Source organism: Echeneis naucrates, chromosome 17, assembly GCF_900963305.1.
Source record: "Echeneis naucrates chromosome 17, fEcheNa1.1, whole genome shotgun sequence".
Classification (NCBI taxonomy): Eukaryota; Metazoa; Chordata; class Actinopteri; order Carangiformes; family Echeneidae; genus Echeneis; species Echeneis naucrates.
The window spans coordinates 21,486,503-21,506,897 of NC_042527.1; the positions used below are offsets into that span (position 1 = coordinate 21,486,503).

General features: G+C 44.7%; 4 protein-coding genes across 5 annotated transcripts; 2 read left to right on the plus strand and 2 right to left on the minus strand.

Moving 5' to 3' along the window:
- Window positions 1-192: 192 nt before the first annotated feature.
- On the plus strand, window positions 193-3,877 carry LOC115058361 (zinc finger protein 281-like). The gene is made up of 3 exons (XM_029525714.1): window positions 193-711; window positions 1,663-1,723; window positions 2,035-3,877. The coding sequence occupies exons 1-3, from the start codon at window positions 193-195 to the stop codon at window positions 2,967-2,969; spliced, it is 1,515 nt and encodes a 504-aa protein (XP_029381574.1). The 3' UTR covers window positions 2,970-3,877.
- A 528-nt stretch (window positions 3,878-4,405) lies between these two features.
- LOC115057301 (zinc finger and BTB domain-containing protein 17-like) lies at window positions 4,406-7,169 on the plus strand. Of its 2 annotated transcripts, XM_029524342.1 has the most exons (5): window positions 4,406-4,875; window positions 5,091-5,167; window positions 5,247-5,334; window positions 5,487-5,605; window positions 5,687-7,169. In XM_029524342.1, exons 1-5 carry the CDS (start codon window positions 4,590-4,592, stop codon window positions 6,335-6,337), a joined length of 1,221 nt encoding a protein of 406 aa, XP_029380202.1. In that variant the 5' UTR covers window positions 4,406-4,589; the 3' UTR covers window positions 6,338-7,169. The 2 variants fall into 2 exon arrangements, with proteins under 2 accessions (XP_029380202.1, XP_029380201.1); XM_029524341.1 differs by having other exon boundaries at window positions 5,487-7,169.
- Window positions 7,170-9,047: 1,878 nt separating this feature from the next.
- On the minus strand, window positions 9,048-14,655 carry tmem71 (transmembrane protein 71). Its single transcript, XM_029524944.1, has 11 exons — window positions 14,457-14,655; window positions 12,850-12,929; window positions 12,308-12,366; window positions 11,916-11,961; window positions 11,519-11,728; window positions 10,511-10,776; window positions 10,244-10,438; window positions 10,078-10,144; window positions 9,847-9,908; window positions 9,676-9,725; window positions 9,048-9,559 (listed from the first exon to the last, which is right to left on the minus strand). Exons 3-11 carry the CDS (start codon window positions 12,333-12,335, stop codon window positions 9,536-9,538), a joined length of 948 nt encoding a protein of 315 aa, XP_029380804.1. The 5' UTR covers window positions 12,336-12,366; window positions 12,850-12,929; window positions 14,457-14,655; the 3' UTR covers window positions 9,048-9,535.
- Window positions 14,656-14,722: 67 nt separating this feature from the next.
- On the minus strand, window positions 14,723-19,593 carry ift57 (intraflagellar transport 57 homolog (Chlamydomonas)). Its single transcript, XM_029524953.1, has 11 exons — window positions 19,078-19,593; window positions 18,325-18,499; window positions 17,626-17,744; window positions 17,403-17,493; window positions 17,122-17,190; window positions 16,841-16,963; window positions 16,690-16,761; window positions 16,086-16,217; window positions 15,930-15,992; window positions 15,364-15,430; window positions 14,723-15,281 (listed from the first exon to the last, which is right to left on the minus strand). Exons 1-11 carry the CDS (start codon window positions 19,230-19,232, stop codon window positions 15,100-15,102), a joined length of 1,248 nt encoding a protein of 415 aa, XP_029380813.1. The 5' UTR covers window positions 19,233-19,593; the 3' UTR covers window positions 14,723-15,099.
- Window positions 19,594-20,395: the final 802 nt, after the last annotated feature.

Consider the following 20,395-nt stretch of genomic DNA (forward strand, 5'->3'; position numbering starts at 1 on the left):
ACGGAAAATAAATAAAAACTAGTTGTGCAAACATTCGCTCTCCCTACAAGTGTGTTGCTTTTTTTGGTTTGTTCAGCAGAAAGCTGGAGAAACAGCCTGTTTGTCATGAAGTCAGTCAGTGTGGCTGTGGACAGACTGAAAACTGCACACAGAGAGGTCAAAGGTCAAACGTCATCATGGGGGCCTGTTTTTATGGTTAAACATCATTTTCACTTCGGCTCAGTCACCGCTCTATCGGCGGGCTCTTATTTTGAAGGCGGCCGGGCTGTTCCGGTGTGCGGGACGTGCGGAAGCAGAAACGCATCCGCTCCCTCCTTCTTTGTGCGTTCGCCTCCAAACGCGCTCGGTGGTCGGGCCCGTTCCCCGGCGTCGGTCGGTCAGCAGGAGAGCGAGCCCGGTCCGGGTCCAGCTGCCGTGATGGCGGCTCTGAGCAGCGGGGCGCTCCACCGGCAGCTGTCCGTCATCATGGCCGCCCTCACCAAGGCGGCGGTGGCCGAGATCTGCGAGCTGGTGGACGAAGGCTACGCGGCGCTGCAGGCGGAGGTCCGCCGGAGCCACCGGGAGAACCGGGACCTGCGGGAGAAGCTGCACCTCATCCAGTCCATCGTGGTCCGGGGAGGCGGCGGCGGCGGGACGGAGGGGGGGCCGGAGGAGCAGCAGCAGCAGCCGGGGGCCGGAGACAGTGGAGCTGCGGGCGGCCCGCCGGAGGAGGTGGGGGGCTGTCCGGGTTATCTCCCCTACGGGAGCCGGGGAGGGCCAAACTCCTCTCATCTATCTCAATCACACACCGAAGCTCCTTCCTCCTACATTCACCCAAACAGGAACAAACTGGACAAGCAATGAAGATGAAATGAAACCTTCACAGTTCAGTTTTATTCTCTCCCTCTAGATAGATATTATGTGGAAAAAACTGGTTTTTGTTTTCAGGAGTAATGGCATCTCATTAAAAAGTTCTTCTTTTATAACAGTAACGAGAAATTATCAGGTGAAAGAGCGATTTTTGTTTTTGTCCAGATGATCAGGAGAAACCATGTGTTTTTGTTCTAAGGAACAGGATCTTATTCTAAGAAAGAGAGGAAAAACTAAAAGTATTTTATTGAGATGAAAACCAGTTTTGTTTCACTGAATCGTAAAATAATCATTAGTTTCAAAGCTGTAAAGTGTCACTGAGCTCGTTGCCCTTCTCTCTGTCGTCTCACTCCCTACTTGTTCTTCACTTTTATCTCTGACTCATTAGCTCGGCCAGAGCGCCACATTTTCACCAAGGCAGGTTAATTATCTTGTTACTGGATGAATGTAAAAGGTCACTTCTGAGATAATTAACTCTGAGCTAATAGGATTAAACAGGAGCCGGTGTGGTCAGTGGATTAATACTCTACTTCCTGTTTGTATCAGCGAATCACTTATCTGCTTCTTTTTAGCTCCTATTTTCACAAATGTATTTATTACTGTGGTCACACAGCCTGGATGTCTTTTATGTGTAGTTCATGTTTCATGTGTCATCACCAGGGGAAGTGCAACTGAATATTGCTGTTACTATGTGCATCTAAATCTAATTGCTCTAGACTTGAGCAATTGTTGGCTCTTGAACCCTGAACTCCTCTTTTTAATTTGTTTCTAAAGTATCCCAAATACAATTATGTGACTTTACCTCTTCCTCAGATTCCTGAAGTTGTCCTGATCAAAGATGAAGACTCGGACAGTAACGAAGCCTTTGAGGAAGGTGAGTGTGAGCGGCGCGGATGATTTGACTGTACTGGTTCTGTGAAAAACCTCAACAAAATGATGAGCTTCCTGCAGTTTTCAAGATAAAATGTCCAGCTGCATCTTAGAATCATGTGGAAGGAGGAGGACAAGGAGACGAAGCAGAATACAGACCAAGTTTAAAGCTAAAACAGTCAAAGTTTTTTGGAGATGTGGTAGATTAAAGCTGTTTGTCTCCTCTAGAAGTGATGTCTTAGAGACTGTTGACCAATAGGAAAGGTCCAACGCTCACGGGCTTTCAACTCATCGCTCCACTTCCATTTCTCACAGATAACAGACCGTCTGCTGAGGGTGGGATGACAGCAGCCAGAGACACCATCACCTCAACTCCAGCCGGACAGAGTGTGAAAAGACACTGGACGGGAAACGAAGACGCAGAGAAGAGGTCGTCCCCTGAGCAGCATGGGATGAAAACCTGGAAGGAGAGCGTGTCCGTTTACACCCTGGACTCCCCGCGCAGTGAGCCGGGCTGCTCCGGTCAGCTCGGCGGGGACGAGTTGGAGGCCGGTGAGACAGCTTGTTCTTACTCCTCACAGATGGACCCAAACGTCCAGCTGGTCCACCAGGACTGTTCGTTGGTCTCTCCGGGCGCCGACAGGCAGACTTACTTTGGCGGCGGCTCTCTGATGGAGTCTCAGTCTCTCTTGAACAGAGTGGAGATGGACCTCAGCCCCACATGGACCAAACACTCAAAAAATCAGATGCCTTTTGCTCAGTTTCACCAAAGTGAAAACACGGACGCCAACGTGTTCAGCCTGAAGCTGATCGACGTCTCAGGCTCAATCTCCACAGACTGCCAGCTGTCCGAGAGCAGCAACTCTGCCTTCGAGTACGAGGACGGCGACATGATGAACTTTGCCCTCTACGGGGACCAGTCAGGTCGGCCTCAGCTCTGTAACGGGCAGCCGAGCGCCGGCGGGCGAGGGAAGCGCTTCATATGCTCCGTCTGCAAAAAGACATATGCCACCTCCCAAAACCTGGAGGTTCACATGCGGATCCACACAGGCGAGCGACCCTTCAGCTGCAGCCAGTGTGGCAAGAAGTTCACCCAGTCGGCTCATCTGAAGTCGCACCTGAGCGTGCACTCCGGCGAGCGGCCGTACGCCTGCACCTTCTGCGCCAGAAGCTTCATCGTCAAATACAGCCTCAAGTTACACATGAAGAAGTGTCACCCCACCATCTCAACAGAAGGATACCAGCTGTAAAGAGTCACTTTTCCAAAAGGAAAAAGAATTACGTGGCTCATAAAGAGCATAGAAAGCAAATTCAACCCCAAAGTTTAAAAAATATCTGAGAGTTGGATTTTTACATTCAACAATCAGACTCTTGATCAGATTATTTTAAGAATTAAAAAATAATTTTTCAGAGTTTACAAGAAAACAAAAACATTTACTGCGGTTATTTTTAAATGAATACATTCTGGATTTGATGTAAAAACAGGACATTTGGAATATCTGTTTTTATACTTTAGAGACAGAGGTGTTCGTGAAAGTATTTACAGGATTGGAGCTTCTTGTTCATGATTAAAGGACCGATCTGATGAGCTGCGGCTCTACTGTTTTAAAGTCTACTGTACAGATAACAGCATTCATAGAAAAGGTTCATGATTGTGGCTAAACATTATCACTAAACACTGTTTTGTGCCCTTCATAATAAAACAAACTTGTATTTTTTAATCAGTTTTTGCTTTTATGAATTTCACATAAGGAATTGATATTTATTGAAGTTTAAGACCAATTGTTTCTGTTTTCATGCGAGAACAATAAAGTATTTTTCATAAAATGATGTTTAATGTTTGTCCTGTTAAACTGACCTTGTTTGTTGTGTACAGGTTGTTGAATCATGCTGCTGTGCAGTCTCAGCTGGTCATCCTCAGTTTGGACTCAGTTTGGACTCTGATCGTGGAAACACCAGACTTTGGTCAGAAGGACAGATAAAGGAAACATGAAACAGGAGGAGCCACATTGTCATTTATGTTTCATCTAAAAACACGAGTCCATACTCCGGATTCCTCATGTTTGTGTTACCTGGTGACTAAATTATGGAGTCAGAACAGTCTCATAAGGAATTAACTCGAACACACATGATTTGTTCTGCAGTTGTTCTGTTTCGCAAATACACACGCCTTGGTCCACAAAAATAATTTGTATGGAAATTTGTACTATAAATTCAAGAATCACAGGAACTGCTGCTCATTTGTGAGAGATACCTGTACGTTGAATTTTGAGACTTTTCTGACGTCACAGGTCGGACGCTGGCTGGGACCCGGAAACGGAAAAGAACAAAGTTTATCAACAACTGGAGACAAACAGAGACCCACACAAAGTGCAGAGAGGGGTAAAAACCACCACAAAACCAGACAAACACACTAACCCTCAGTGACAGTAAGTTATTATAATATAATATAATATTTCAATTTTCATTTGTGATTTTAGTTCATCTCCGTCCTTTAGCTCAAATCTTCGCTGACGTGATGACGTCACATGTAAGGAAAAACGCTTGAAGACAGTCAGGAAATGAAAATCCTTCTCTTGTCTGAGAAATGTAACTAAAACGTACACGCGACGTTTTTACTTGATTTTTTATTTTTTATTTTCTTTTTATTTAATTTTGTGGGGGCCGCACATGCGCACTTCGGGATGTCTCCGCCCCTTCGCTCCACTTCCTGGTTTTTGTCGGGGCCGTGTACAGCCAGGTGAGCTCCCGTTCGAAGACGCGCAGCTGGAGCGTGCGGTTCTGGTCTACACGTGTTTGGATCCGGATCCGGTTCGGACACACGCACGCACGCACGCACACGCGGAGGCGCGCTGACGGCGGGAGGAAACATGTCCCCGGCCGCCGCCATCCACGCGCAGCTGGCCTCCATCATGGAGGTGCTGGCTAACACGGCGGTGGCGGAGATCTGTGAGCTGGTGGACAGCGGCTACTCGGTGCTGCAGATGGAGATCTCACGGAGCCGCAAAGAGAACGAGCTGCTGCGGCGGAAACTGCGGCTCATGGAGCTCCGCACCGCGCGCTCCACCGCGCCGCTGCACGCGGCCAGTCGGGCTCGCGCTCAGCTGCCCCATCACCAGGCCAACGAGCAGAGGAGGAGGAGCCACACACCTGAAGGTAACCTGAGGAGAGACAGGACTCTCATTATGAACACACAATCTGAAGCCAAACACAGTTCAGAGAGAAGGAGCTAATCAAAGTTAACTGGAACTAAAGAGCACCACGCTGTTCATATTCATGAGTGAAGGTTTTCAGTTCAGAGTTCAGTCAATCAAACAGAAGAACACAAATACAGATGTGTTATAGGTGTCACTCTGAAACTCGTCCTCCAGGTGAGGTGGTTCTGTCCAGAGTGGCCCCCCAGGAGCCGCAGCAGACGCCGGCCGACTCTGTACAGGAAACCCGACAGGTAAGTGGGAGACACGCGTCCCTTCGCTCCTCCTGTCATGGTCCGCCCCTCACGGTTCGATTCCTCCCTCTGACTGCAGGTTCCGGGCGACGGGCACAACATGGCGGCTGCCATCATCAAAGTGGAGGAGGATGACGACGAGTCCTGGTCCCAGTCTGAGCAGGACAGTGAGTACAGGGCCAACTTACTGAACATGGCTGAAGAGCCGGCACACCTGCTGCCACACTGGGTCTGAGGATAATTAGCTGTGGCTCAGCATTCTGGATCATCTCTCTTTGTGGTTTGTAAAGTCTGATTTTCTACTTTTCTGCCTCTCCAGAGAGTTTTTGTGACGTCGTTGAAGGACAGGCGATGGAGACAGAAGCTCCGCCCCCACTGACCAAACAGGAAACGGCAGACGAAGGTGGCGATTCCTCCTGTTCCTGGACAGGCGGGGAGGTCAGTTTCATCTCCACGTCCGCCCAGAAAACCCTGAGGTCAGACACCAGCACTTATGAATGTCTCATGTATGAGCCGCAGGTCCAGCACACTACCCAGAATCCTCTGGGAGAAGATCCAGGCTGCTCATACGTGTTGAACACCAGCGTGTTGAGCGTTTCGGCCGATTCGGGCAGCAGCAGCTTCCCTTTCGGCGTCGGCGAGGTGAGCTTGTCTGCAGCGGAGCAGCCGCCGTCTGCAGCGTTCAATGACAGCCCACAGAGGACGCCACCAGCTCCAGACCAACCTCAGCACCCTGAGAAAAAAGAGGCGACTGGGAGACTGGACGCTCTGATCCGGAGGGACGGCTGGAGTCGTCAGGGGAGCAGGAGGTCGATTGTGTGTAACCACTGTGGTAAAACTCTGGCCTGTGTGAAGAACCTGAAGACGCACATGAGGGTCCACACGGGCGAGAAGCCGTTCGTCTGTGTGCTCTGCGGCAAACGCTTCGCCGACTCCAGCAACCTGAAACGCCACCAGAGTGTCCACACGGGGGAGAAACGCTACGGCTGTGTGCACTGCGGCAAACGCTTCGCCCAGTCCGGATCCCTGAAGGTCCACATGACGGTCCACACAGACTGCAAACAGTTCAAGTGCTCCTACTGCGGAAAGACCTTTATATCAGGCAGCCACCTGCGGCGGCACATCACCGTCCACGCAGGAGAGAAAAGATTCTCTCCGACACTTCAGTGATCGACGTCAGGGGTCAGATCCCACCAGAGCTGTCGCCAAAAGAACAGCAACACCGAGCCGACAGTCAAAACAATAAACCGAGCTGTGATAAGATTCCAGTCTGATCCCAAAGTGTTAAAAATGAAACACAGAGACGGTCTGATGGCCGTAGACGTTTTGTTTTAGATGCTGCTAATGTCCTGTCGTGTTTTGTAGAAACCATCAGTGATGGAATATCCTGTAAAGTGATTTTAAGTCCCTTTCTCTTTTACTGTTTTTTTATCTATTAGTGTATTTTCTCATTTTATCTTCCATGTTGGCTTCATTTGCCGTGAAAATTAACTTTAGAAAGTGATTTGGATCTAAAGGTTATTGATCGATTAATGAAACTGATAATTATTAAGGTCCATGAGGTACATTTGTCATTTCAAGAACCAAAAACAAACTCAGAGTAGTTAAATCTCTGAGCGCTTTGCTTGTTGAAGTCCTGACAGCTGGTTTTAGTATTTGAGTATTAAAATGGAACCTGACCTGGTTTATAATCAAACCTTTTAACGTTCAGGGCGTTTGGACCTTTAATGTCAGAAAATAGAAAATGTATCCAACCAGCAGTTAAAGCCTGAAAACATGAATTCATTAGGACAAACAAATCTATTCTGGAAACATCTTTACAGCCTGATGGTTTTCTGGATGGATAAAAATCTGCATGTTTGTCTGACACGGTTAAATATGTATCAGTATTTTAGTAATGTTTTACTGTGAGTGAGTGAACACTACGCACAACTGTCCTGTTTACATTTTGTGGTACTTGTCTTTAGTGATTGTTTCATTTGGTAATAAAATAAAAACAGCTGCTGTTTGTTGTGTAACTTTTTTCTTTTGAAATGCATGAAATGTGTAGAAATACCGTTACAAGTTAAACTGCATTCAAAATGCACAAAGTATTTGTGTAACTTCACACAAATGCAGAACAGGATCATGTTCGGCTGAAAGAAGGAGCCCACTGAAGTCATTCAGCATGTTTAGTTTTCATTTTCTGATTGACGCTGTCAAATAATGCAAACAAATACCAAACAAACGTCCTCAGTCAGCCTGTGAAAAACAGGTGAAACAAACAGGAACAAGCAGCAGCACAAACACACCGTTTGTCTTTTTAACAGTTTAATAGACAATTAACATCCATTTTAACGTCCTCTCTGTCAATATGTCAAATACTGTGAAAGTTAAATCTTAAAGCAGAGACCACTCGCCGCCCAAATCACCAAACTACTCTTCATTTAGACAGCTTACTGAGTGTCCGAGTGCCAGTTTACAGAAACACTTCAGATTTTTAAAGTAAATTTGGTAGCTCTCTTACAATTACAAAACTATACAATTGTTTGCGTCTCGTTTAAGGTTTAATTTGACAGTTTTGTCTACTATCAGAGATAATAATGACGTGGATACAGTACAGCGGAATAAAAACCAACAGAAACACTAAGAACAGTCAGTGAGGATAAAAAAGTCTCTACAACATTAACACGTTCAGTAACATTTCATGTCTTTGTTACATTTAAAGCTGCGTTATCTGGTTTCAGGCCACCAGGGGGCGACAACAAGCTCACGATTCACCTGGAGTTGAGTTTCAAATCTCAGTCCAGAACCTTTCCTCTTTTAGCTCTGTTTTTGGTCTCGACCAGCTCCCGCAAATTTACTCGACTGAAGCCAAACCAAGGAGCCAAAAGAAGCTAAAAACATTTCTGCAATGCTGCAGAGTCGGCAGGTTCAAAACGCCGTTCACATTACACAGAACAATTAGATTAATTATCGTTAATATAAAAATATTTCTAAGTGCAGCTTTAAATGCAAAGTAATAAAAAGCCATGCAGTGATTAAAATCATCGGAATATAGATGGATATTTGTTTAACTGATGACGGCTGTGAACACATTTGGCACTGTGAGTGAATAAATACACGTCATGTTGCGCCGGAATCGAACACGATGACGCTTCAGTAATAGAAAATATAAAGCGGCTCGTGGCTGCTGCGTCATGTCACCAAAACTTTAACGCTCCATGTTCCAGATCTTTCACTGCGGTTTAAAACGTTTGTTCATCTTTTTGAACATTTTCATATTATTTCATCTTTTAAAGGTATTTTAATTGGTCTTGACGTTTATGTCACGTTTGTTTATTCTCACTTCAAACGATCTGGGAGATGAAGATTTATTTTCTCCTTTGTTTAAAACAACAACACAAACACACAACACATTTAAACATCACACAGGAAGAGTTGATTTGTGTTGTCGCTAAAAACAAAACACGACTCACCTCTTCATTTTTCAAGGTTCACTAAAACTCTTGGCATAATTTGAGACCCAAACATGATTGAATTTTTAAAAAACTTTATAAAGCCAAACTTTTATAAAGTTGTCTTTTTCTTTATATATTAATATTTTGGATTTTCAGAGTTCCCCTAAAGACTTTATTGCTCCCTCAGAAATCCTTGTCGAAGGTGTGAAGGAGACACAGGAAGTAGTTTTCACCTGCCTGTGTTCACACCTGGACTGTAAACAGACAGGAAGTGGTCTGAGAGGACAGAACCAGGACCAGCTCAGCTCTGAGGACGACCTGAGACCTGGGACCTTAATTTTTGTGAAGGCACTTTTTGAGTTTCACTGCAGAGAACTGCTGCAGTTAGAAATTTCAGGTAGATCGACTCGAACTTCAGGTGTTTTGTGCATAAAGTCACAGCTGCTGGTTAAACAGAAATGAAGCTCGCCTTTTCTTTTTTTTTTTGCTGCTGGACCTGAATTTGCTGTCAGACACCAAACATCACATATTTGGTCACTTTGGACATCTCAAAAAAGCCAAGTTCAACCACTGACAATAGAAGATACACTCAGTTATCTTCTCTACGTCAGACACGACTGGAAATAATTCAGCTAAATGTGAAGCAGCTGAAACAACCAGATTATTTCCAGTTTATGAAAATCTGAAATGTTTCTGCTCAGTCTACAACTTTAGATATTAAAGTTTGTCTGATTTTTCTGGTGTTTCTCTTCAGATTTGAAGGTTGAATAACGTCAGTCTACAGTTGCTGCTGTAAAATGTTTTCTGGAGCTCAGCGTCACTTTAAGTCCTTTCAGTGCAACTTACATGCAAACAGTTGAAAGTGAAATGTAAACCATTTCAGCTCAGTTTCCATCTTCCAGCTTCATGTCGCTCCTCTTCTCTTCCTTTATTCGTTTCTTGATGTGATATCCTTGAAAAAACAGAAACAAGAGAATCCGTCACATTAAGGCTTTTTAACCTTCCGCTGCCAAAGCAGCAGCGTTTTGTGTGAAAGCTGAATGAGAAGTGTTTGATTTGTCGACTCACCTCCGTCTTCGCCCTCCTCCACTCACCCATCGGCCCCGACTTCGTCAGGACTGAAAGACAGAAAACAAAACCCTCAAATCCTTCAGTGCGTAAAAATCTCAGACAGAAATCATCAGAGATAGAACTGGACTCCTGTTCCTGATATGTCTGATTTTACACGACGCCGCTTACACATAAATGATGACATCATCACGAACACAGTCGATGTCACAGCTGAGCTCAACCACAGATTCCTGTGAGAAGAGAGGAGGTATAAAACTTTCAGGTTTTTAATCCACAAACACATAAGTTATTCTCATGGATATCAGCCCTTCAAAATAAAAGACCAGAGAGGTTAAAATGTGAATAATTAAAATATGAACCATTAAAAGTTGCATCAGTGAGCCAGAAATAAAGTTTTACCGTGAGCAAAGAGCCGTGAAGATGAAGACGGTGAAGATGAAGAGGAGGAAGGCCTTCAGCGTTAATCCTGAAAAAAAAAAAAAAAAGCAGAAACAAATCCACGTCAGAGCTGATGAGGAAAACCACATTTCAGTCTGATTATAAAGACCTAAAGAATAAAACTCACCTGGGCGCTCAGCTAAGGCCTGACAGCAGCAGGTGTTGGCATAGAACGGAGATGGAGGCGGGACTTCAGAGAGTCCACCGAGCGATTGGGTGAACCGCTCCTTTGATTGACAGATCTCAGAGCAGATCTCTTCCTGGATGAGCATCTTTGGGGGCGGGGCCACTTTGTCAGGAGGGGGCGGGATCTCTGTTGGGTCTGAAAGAGGAAGGGAAAAAAATGATAACCCGTCTCATCCGATCAGGCTGAACCGGATCAGCTGGTACCCACCATATGTGAACCTGCAGCTCTGGTCCAGCTCAGACCAGGACTCGTCCGTCAGGGCCCAAACCTCCTGGCTGCTCCCACCCCAGTCTGGGTCCAGTCCCTTCACCTTCTCGTGGTCTTCGTCCTGGTCTTGCTCCCAGTTGTGGTGCTGTCCTGTCCCGAACACCCCTCTGAAGACCTTTTCATCCAGCCAGGACTGGCAGGTCTCTGTGACATCACTGAGGAGGCGGGCCAAAGAGCCGCGAGGCCTCCGCCTGCGCCGGAAGACACTGAAAGAAGAAGAAACAGGTGAAAGCTGATTCGTGAGGCGTCACGTTCTGAACCAGATGTGGTCGAGTCTCCATCCAGCTGCTGAGTGAAGTTGTGTCGCAGTAAGAGAACAGAGAGTCTGTTGTCATGTTGACGACAACACGCAGGTCTCCTAGCAACCGGGACAGATGACATCGTGCTCTGGCTCCAGCAGGCAGCAAATGTCAGACGTGAAGAATTTACAGCTACTAAAGCTGCTCAACCGCTCGCTCTGATTGGCTGATTGTAGAGAATGACCTCAGCACTATAACAAGGTGTTTGTGAGAGTGATGTTAGTTTTTCAGGTCTGGTGCCTGTCGCTGTTATGACTTCATTCTTTAATCAGTCCCTCAATAAAGACTCAGAAAACAAGAACTAACTACAAACACTCTGAATGTTTCCTTCTCCAAAGAAAAGTTCCTCTCCTGTGTTTGGGTCGTTTCTGTTTTTATCTGATCAGGAGTTCTGCTCATTAACGATGAAAAATCAGCTCTTTGTTCTGTCAACACAATAAACTCAGAAACATTCAGGACTGATCCAGAGACTCTGATTGGCTGTGACATCACCCAGCAGAGCCAATAGGAGCGTCTGATGTCGGGAGGTGACTGGAGACGTCACCATCAAAGATGGAGTAACCAGCCATGGTAACCAGGTGATGTCAGTGGTCAGAACGTTTTGGTCAGTGTGTGTTCCTGTTGTGCGTTAAAGGACTGCTGGTCTCACCGGACGAGGTTCTCCTTGTAGGACACGTTGGCCTTGCAGGGCGTCAGTGACACGTTTCCCTCGTCGTCCCAGGAGAAGCTGTCCTCGGTGACGGTGTAGTATCCATTAGTCAGGAGACGAGGCGAGCGGCGGCAGCAACAAGGGTCGCCGCCATCCGTGGAAGAGTAGCAAACATACGAGGAGTCGGGAGAGAGGAGAGACAGGTCGAGGCTGAGGGACAGACAGACGGGAGGAGGTCAGCATGTGGACGCAGACTGAGACCAGCAGCTGACCAGCCTGATTACATCACTCAGGTTTCATTCAGGTAACCATTACTCAACAGTGTTAGCGTGTTAGCATGTCATCTGTGTGATGGTCTCTGCAGCACAGAACAAATGTAGCAGAAGAAGAGTTTTACCTGTGACAGGAGTGATTCGCCCGCAGCCTTCGTTTTATCGGCGAACCTGAGAGACAAACATCAGAAGACAGCCGTCACACAGCTGGGAAACCACCAGAAAGTCTACACTGTGACCCGATGAGGATGATGAACAAGTCGACAAACTACACAACTGAGTTTAATGTCTGAGAGCACGTTCAATAACCGGGCTGAGTCAGTTCACTGTACAGACGACTCCTCCACCAACAGAAACAGGAAACATGATGATGTGAATTTAAAATGTCATGTCTCTGTTTAATTATTGAAAGATGTTTTTATCCCGTTGGTGCAGCTTGATTTCCTTCAGTTTACAGGATAAAAAAAGAGCGGCACTCGCTGCTGATGTTTGTGTTGTCGTGTTGTTGCAGACTTACTTGTAACAGCTCCGGAGAAGAAGGACATGTTTGTCTGGAGCTGAGTGTCTTCTGGAGATCTGAAGACCAACAGCAGGGACAGGGAACAAAACAATCTGTTGAATTTTGGGCTTAAACTTCATGAAAAGAGAGTTTAAACATCTTTTATTTTATGATAAAGACTCATGATAAAAAGATATTTTTAAGGCTTGAAATAAAATAGATATGTGACCTTTGTTTATTCTGGTTTACAGTGTTCAGTGTGTGTTTTTAGTTAGTTCATGATTTCTGAGTTGAGTCTGATTCTGAATATGTGCAGACATTTTTAAAAAACTTTATCAGGACTAGCACAAAAGGATGAAAAAACTTAGAGAGTGAGTCGTCTCTTCTGAGAACAAAATGTGCCTTTCCTCCTGATCTGCTCTTCACTAACTTGTCGGTTCAGTTAATCCCCGCAGAGCTGATAAAGCTCCAGGGACTGAAGTGTTTACCAGCCAGCACTGATCACAGACTTCCTAAATAAGAGTGTGTTCTTTATAAAGACACAGTTTGTCCAGTCTTACCTTTAAACTTGTTTGTGCTCAGATGTTGAGTTGAGTTTCTGCTGCGACTCGCTCACATCCTGCAGAGGTCGAGCAGCAGCCTGAGAAAGAAAAACAGATGGGCTGTGACTGTGAGCTCACGTTTCCTGTTAACCCCGTGTCTGCCGACACGCCGTCATCTCCTCGTGTACACAACAGAGCAGGTGACAGCGAGCTGTCAGGCTGAGGCATCGTCACATTTCCCAAACTCTGATCCAGGACCAGCCAAACCACCAAACCACAACAGAAGTTCTGTGTCTGTCTTAATATCAGTTTTGATTTCTGATTATACTTGAATTTGACAGATTGTACTCACATCGTCTGAACTGTTGGAGCTTCAAAGGTTTCTGTGATTCAAACATTTTCAAATTTAAGGTCCACACAGACCAAAAGGTACAAAGTGTTATACTAATAGTGCTCATTCCACACAGGCCAATCAGAAGAGAGGATCAGATTCTCTCTTCTGATTGGCTGATTGTTCCCGGCGTTCCACAGGGAGGCCTGAAAGAGTGAAGTCCAAAGATGGACCTGCACTGAGCATGCTCACTAACTGCAGCTCATTGTAACACAAAGATCCACCAATTTGCTTTTGTTGCTAAACAACAAAGTGGAAGACGAACTGGGTCAGCGGCTGTTAGTGGGCGGCATACAGAGACTCTGTGTCACAGTGGGAGGGGTGGGGGGGGGCAACAACGGTTGTCGTCATTTAAAACACAACAGGAAACTCCACAACATGAAGACACTCTAAGAACACAATGTCTGATCAGTTTGAAAACAACAACCCCCTCAAATCTCAAAAATAATCAGAATATATTTTAAAAATGAACTGACTGTTTAATTTGTGGTCTAACTGTGTGTGTGATGGGGGGGGGGTCATTTTTTAACACTGATTTCTGTACATGTTCAGATGTTTTATTAGATTTTAAGAAATCCTAGAAATATTCATCAACTCCCCCCTCCATGTGCACCATGGTGGAGTCTTCCCATCCTCCCAGCATGCTTTGCAGCAGCAGTCTGTGTTGGAGCTGCTGATGTTGGAGGAAAACGCGTCGCAGGAAACACAAAGATGGGTCAAACCATTTCACTGAGCTGAGCAGATGTTTGCAGCTGGCTGAATTCTTCATGTCTCCGTTAACATCACAGCTGAATCAGTCATTCTTTCATTTTTATTACATTTAAAAAATATATAAAAGAAACTACAGTTTCCAATAGTGTCCTGATGGCTGAAGTAAGCATTAATCTGAGTCTCATTTGTGTGTGCTGAATGGGAATAAACTTTAACATGATGATTTCCACTTTTGGCCGCCTGCTATTTTTAGCTGCAACATTCCTGAGACGTTTTCAGGATAAAACGGAAGTGAGTGAGGGAGCGTTGGGTATAATTATAATGATATTTTACACATCATAACTAAAGTCAGTCCGTCTGAACTTGAACTGGTCATCTCAAAATATACCGATTTAAACGCAGTAATGTTTTTTTTTTTAATGAAATAAAACTGACCTACTACAAAAGTTGCGCTGAAACGTAATTCTGTAGTAATTTCTTTGGTTTCTGATCGATCTGCAGACAAAGAGAAAACGGAACTCACCGGATTTTATCCGTTTTTGGCTTCTTTTATTCCTCCGAGAAGTTTCTGTTTCCTTCAGTTCTTCTTCCGCCGGAAACGCCCAACAGTTTCTTTTTGGTTTTTCTTCCGCTTGAAGTCCGTTTTTGTAGTTTTTGTGCTTTGTTATTATGATTATTATTTATTTTGTGAATGAGCTCCTCAGCTGTCACTGAACCTCGCCCACACACCGGAAACACAAAGTAATAAAGCAATACAGGTTCCGCTCAGACTTTCAGTGTAAAAGCTCACAGAACAAGTTTATTGACTGAACAATGGAAATCTTTTTTCTTTAATGTGAACACAAAAATTCAGAGTGTTTATCAACTCATAACTCAGCGTTTGTCAGTCACAGTTCCACTTTATTTTGAAAGGTGAATCGGAAGACTTCCGGGGGAGGTTTGATTTGGCAAAATTCAAAAAATTAAATCAAATAAATAAAAATTTAAAAATTTTGAAATTTCTGTGTTTTTCTGCTGCTGTTTGCTCCAAATCAGCCTAAAAGATTCCAAAACAGAAGTTGTTGAAGGTTGTTGATATCAAAATTTATTATAATTATTTACACAAAGATACAAGAGACACTGAGGGACCCCACATCATGAGACAGGAGGCGCCGGCTGTGATGGGACTACATGAAGGACCCGGCGGCGGGCTCGGGGATGTTGGTGGCGTGCATGTCGCGCGTCATGTTGGACTTCTCTTTGAGTTTGGCCTGCAGCAGTGTGTGCTGCACGACGCCGATCCTCACGTCCATCTGAACGATCTCCTGCTTCAGCTTGGTCAAGCTCTGCTTGATCCTCACCACCGGAGCTGCAGGGCAGACAGGGAGACAGAGTCAGGGGGTTCACAGTGTGAAAACGTCGGGCGGCTCAGTCATTTCAAAAAGCTTCACCTCCGTCAGACATGCTGCTGCCTTTCTCCTCCATCTCCTGCTTCACCTTGTCCAGCTCTTCACTGATCTGAAACACACAAAGTGTGCAGTGAGTTATTTCCTGTACTGAAGGAGACGCAGCCAGTGGTCGTGACCTTTAGACCACATCTGCTGTTTACTGATTCTGATCATTCTTTTATCTTCAGTGGTATTAAAGTATTGTCTTCCTCTCTAACTGTTTCTCCTGCCTTGATTCACCAATTCCCCATATAAATGTTGACATTCTCATGATTTGTGTTTGTTAAATATGGATTAATAGATGATGAAATTATTGATTTGGCACTTTTACATTTGTGCAGGATGAGCTGGTGTAGTGACATTTTTTGCCACATGGTGGCATCTCACATTGTGTCTGAGACTTAAATGTTTTTGGCTCAACAGAAACTGACAACAGGAAGTCCAATGACAAAATAAAAGCAAGTACCTTTAGTATTTAAGTAAAGCTGTACAATTTCTCAAGTGACAAAGTTCCTACTGAGGGAGATCTGAGCCATGAATCAGTTCTGGTGGGCGATGCGTTCACTGACCTCAGCCAGGACTCTGGTCCTCTCCATCACTCCTCCGCTGGCCTGCTGGTACCGCTCCCTGGCCTGATGGATAGAAGACAGATCTCACTGTGACATGGACAACAACTACAATATAACCTGTAAATGTGACTTTAATGACCTGCTGTGAGTGTTTACCTCGCTGAGTTTGGCCTGAGCGGTGCGATAGTCCTGGATCAGGTGTTCCAGCTGGTTGTTGATGTATTTTTCTCTGCTGCTCACCTTCTCCAGACTTTTCCCAATGTCCTCCTGCAGTCTGTCCAAGTAGCTCTGCAGAGACAGAGACAGAAGTGAAGGAGACAAATCTGCTCTTCCGACGTCAAGTCCTCATTTTCTTAGATGGAACGCAGAAAAAACTACCATGTTGGCGTCAGGAAGCCTGATACAACAGAAAATAAAGTTCGTAAGAAATTTCAGAAACAAAAGAGTCAACAGCTCGGTCACAGAGGAGCTCAGATCGGCGTGTTAACAAATGAAGAAACATCGAATTGTTGTAACGTTGTAGTGAAGTCAGCAGGTGGAGATGTAACATCAGCTGTTTCCTCCTGAGACAAAAGAGCTGACTTCACACTCACCGCCTCATCTGTTTAATCCGAGTTCTGCTTGCACAGTGAATTTAAAACACATATCACTTCATTTTCTTCTGGAGTCGCCCCAGAGGTTATTAGACAGGATGCAGGTTTGGAAACAGTTCTGATTCAGCCCAGCAGGTGGTGACAGAAGGACAGATGACTGAACACACCTTGGCCTCTTTGAGCGAAGACTTGATCCCGTCTCTGTGTTGATGCATCTGGTCCACGTGGATCCTCCAGTCCTGCGAAGCAAAACACAGACTGATCCTGAGGTGAATCAGCTCAGAGAGACCAGTACCTGGTGCTCAGGTGAGTTCGTACCTTGTTGTCCGTCCGGATGGTGACTTTGAGCTGAGGAAGGACTCTCTCCACCTCCAGGCTCCACTCTGCAGCGTCGACCGTGGACTCCAGGATCTCGTCGGGTTTGGAGGACGGTTCTGCTGCCTGTCAGAGAGCAAACATGAAAACATGTTCTCAGGTGTTTCATTCTTCAGCATTTTCCAGGTCATCTTTGGAATTCAGCAATCAATCAATCCTCAGATGAAAATCGATCCCCATTAGAATAATCAAGCAGACATCGCCTGGTGCTGAGGTCAACTCACAGAGACAGTGGTCCGTAACTTCAGAGTCTCCAGATCCATCACGTTCTCCTCGTCATCATCAGCTTCGTCCTGAGTTCACACACAAACCCGGGTTCATGAGCGCCAACATCAACCAACACTGGGTGAACTCAAACTCAAACCTTCTTGTTGACTGTGATGCATCAGAGGTGTAAGCAGAAACCAACATTACAGCACTGAAACCAGATAATAAAGACACACAGATCAGAGTCTGTGCTCCGAGAGATGAGGAGAGTGACGAAGAAGAAGCCAAGGACACCTACTACCATCTCCTCCTCCACTTTGCTGAGCGTGAGTTCTGCATCGTCCTCTATTACCGACTCTTCTTCTGTGGTTTCTGTCGGATAGTTTGGTCTGAGAGGAAATGAGGCAAGAAGTGAAACACACAGTTCCTGCTACATAAAAACTCCCCAGACTGGAGAGCAGCTGGATGAAAACACAAAGATGTCAAAGGACAGCACAGACTGAATACAACAGAATGGGTACCTTCTGAAGGAGAAGCCCCTCCTCCTCAGAGCCTCCTCAGCCAGTCGGTCCAGCACCAAGCACACGTACTCGCCTGAACCCGATTTCAGTTTGGAGGGGGGGAAGTCCACCTTCACACCCTGACAGAGGCAGCGATCAGCCAAATCAGACTCCTGTACACTCACATCCTTGAGTTCAGCCACCAACAAGTTGCTGGAGACGCTTTTAAGGTCAGGCTCAAGCACATGCCCATGTATTTTATTCATCGTTACATATTTCATTCAAAATTCATTTCTCAAATTACAGAGAAACCTTCATCAGGGCTGAATGTGAGATCTTTTCAGTCTGCCCAGTTTGTAAAGAGGAAAGAAAAAAGCTAAACAACTGCAGAGCATTAAGGGGGTGATCAATACTTATTGATAATAATATTAGAAATGACCAATATGCAATATTTTAATCCATCAGACACCTGAGGGTTTAAAGAAAATGTAATTTGTGAAACTTGATAAGACTGAAAATTCCAGTGAAAATGAGATAAGAGATAATGTCACCAGCGCTAACAGACCGAGTTCTTATGACTGTTAGTCTGTATGAGCTGGTTGAAATAAATCGTTGGATTCAGAGCACGTTAGTGAAAACTTTTCACCGTCTTGATTTCAAACAGGACTTTTCTTTCATGTCAGATCTTCAACAGGATGTTTTCCGTGCTTCGTTACTTACAAACGCCCTGAGCTCTGCCAGGATGTTGGACAGGGTGGCGTTGGGCTCGTCGTACTCCTGAGGCTCGACGAACGGCCTCCCAGCCACGTTGATGAGCCACGCTGCGATGATGGTAAACATGTAGAACTGCTCTCCAGGGTTGGATGCCAGATATGGACTGGAGACAAAATAATGTCTGAGGAGGGAAAAACGGAAGGCAGAGCGATCTCTGTTACTCAGACTTGAGCAGTTATTCATGTCTTCATAATAACGGCTCTCTTTTTTTACCATTTGACTGTTGGGGCAGTGTTTCAATGTGATATAAATAAAGATTACTTCCCGGTTATTTTCATAGTAACACATTTAGTCATTATGTTGACACGGGTTTGAAATGTACCACGTCGGATTTACTATTCTCCTAGAAGCATGAAATATCTCCAGGCCTCTCAGATCACATATGGACTTGCTGTGTTTTGTTGACACTGAGGGGAAATGTGTGTTTTGACATTATATCCTGTTCATATGTGGACCAGACACAGATTGTAGGATAAGAAGAACCTGTTGCCTTACAGGAAATTAAAAACAGCATCATAAGGTTTAATATCAACAACAACAATTAAGAAGTAGTTTTATTAGAATCGTAATTGAAATAATGGACATTAAAGAAAATAGTTTCACTCCAGCTCAGTTCAGATTTCACTGATTTAGAGTAGAATTAGAGACAAACTTGTTTGAGGTTTTAAAGGTAGAAAGCTTTCAGCAGGCTCTCCTCACCTGGACAGAGTCTTCATGTTGTGTTTGGCCAGAACTTCCTCCTCATAGTTCAACACCTTCAGCTTTTCCAGCAAACACTCCATCACCACAAACACCTGGTGAGCCGCTCCGGGGCCGCGCTGATCCTCCTCTCCCCGTCTTCCATCATCCGCCATCGGCACACCTCACCTCCCCTGAGCGGCTGCTGCCGACACCGAAACCCGAAAGACCAAGTTAATAAAAACAAAACGACGAGTTCCTCCCTGTCGGCTAACATGTGCTAGCTTGTGCTAATTTGTTTGGCTTCCGCTCCGTTGTCAGGCAACCGAGAGCTAATGGTAGCTGGCTAGGTGGCTAACATAGCCGCTAGCGGGGATAAAACACAATTAAAACTTGTATTCACACACAAAACCTAAACATCTGAGTCATTCTGTTGGATTAAAGCCAAATAGGATGGGAAGTTCACAGGTAGGGACATTAAAGAGCTGAAATTCTTCACAGGAGCTATTAGCTTAGCTGCGTCAGGTCCTCCAGTCTTCTTCTTCTTCTTCTTCTTCTTCTTCTTCTTCGTCTTATTGTGGTTTGAGTCTCATTATCGCCTCCAACTGGTATGAAGTCAGAATACCAACGAGAGATGTTTACATTCTTCAAAATGAGATAAAATTATAATAAGTATAAAATAATAAAAAATAAATTGTGACTTTTGCTCGTTTTCCCTTTTCCTTCTTATTATTTGTAAAGATGCAGCTCAGTTTCTTTCAGTCTTTCCATCATGTTATTGTTTGCTGCCCTCCTGAAGATAATTGCTCAGACAATTTTATTATTTTTTATGGCCTCCACTGCAAACTCTGCTGCCATTTACTTTCCTGTGATACCACTATGCTGCTGCAGCTCAATATTGCAGACCTTCCTCTGCTCCGAGATGAACCTCTGCAACAGTAAACACTTTACTTCCATTTTATCATCTCAACTATCTACAGACCTCTGTGATATGTGGAGTAAAAATAAAGTCATTATCTTTGGCCTTCTTTTCTCACAGTATAAAGCACTTCCATAAAGCACACAGCCATGATCTAATATTGATCTAAATGGGAAGCATTTTCCCCAGGACCTCCACATTAAAAGCTTTTCTGTTCATGCATCGGGACAAAAATTGATATTGCAGTATTTTCAATGAACAATCTGCAGGTAATGCAATTGTTAATCAGGCTTAAAACAAACTGCTAAATCAGTAAAATCAATAAATGGTGGTTGTGATGTGCTATACGTTGGTCGCCACTGAGTGTAGTTAATAATTAATTAAATTGTCAATATTCACTTTGCACATGTTACACTAATT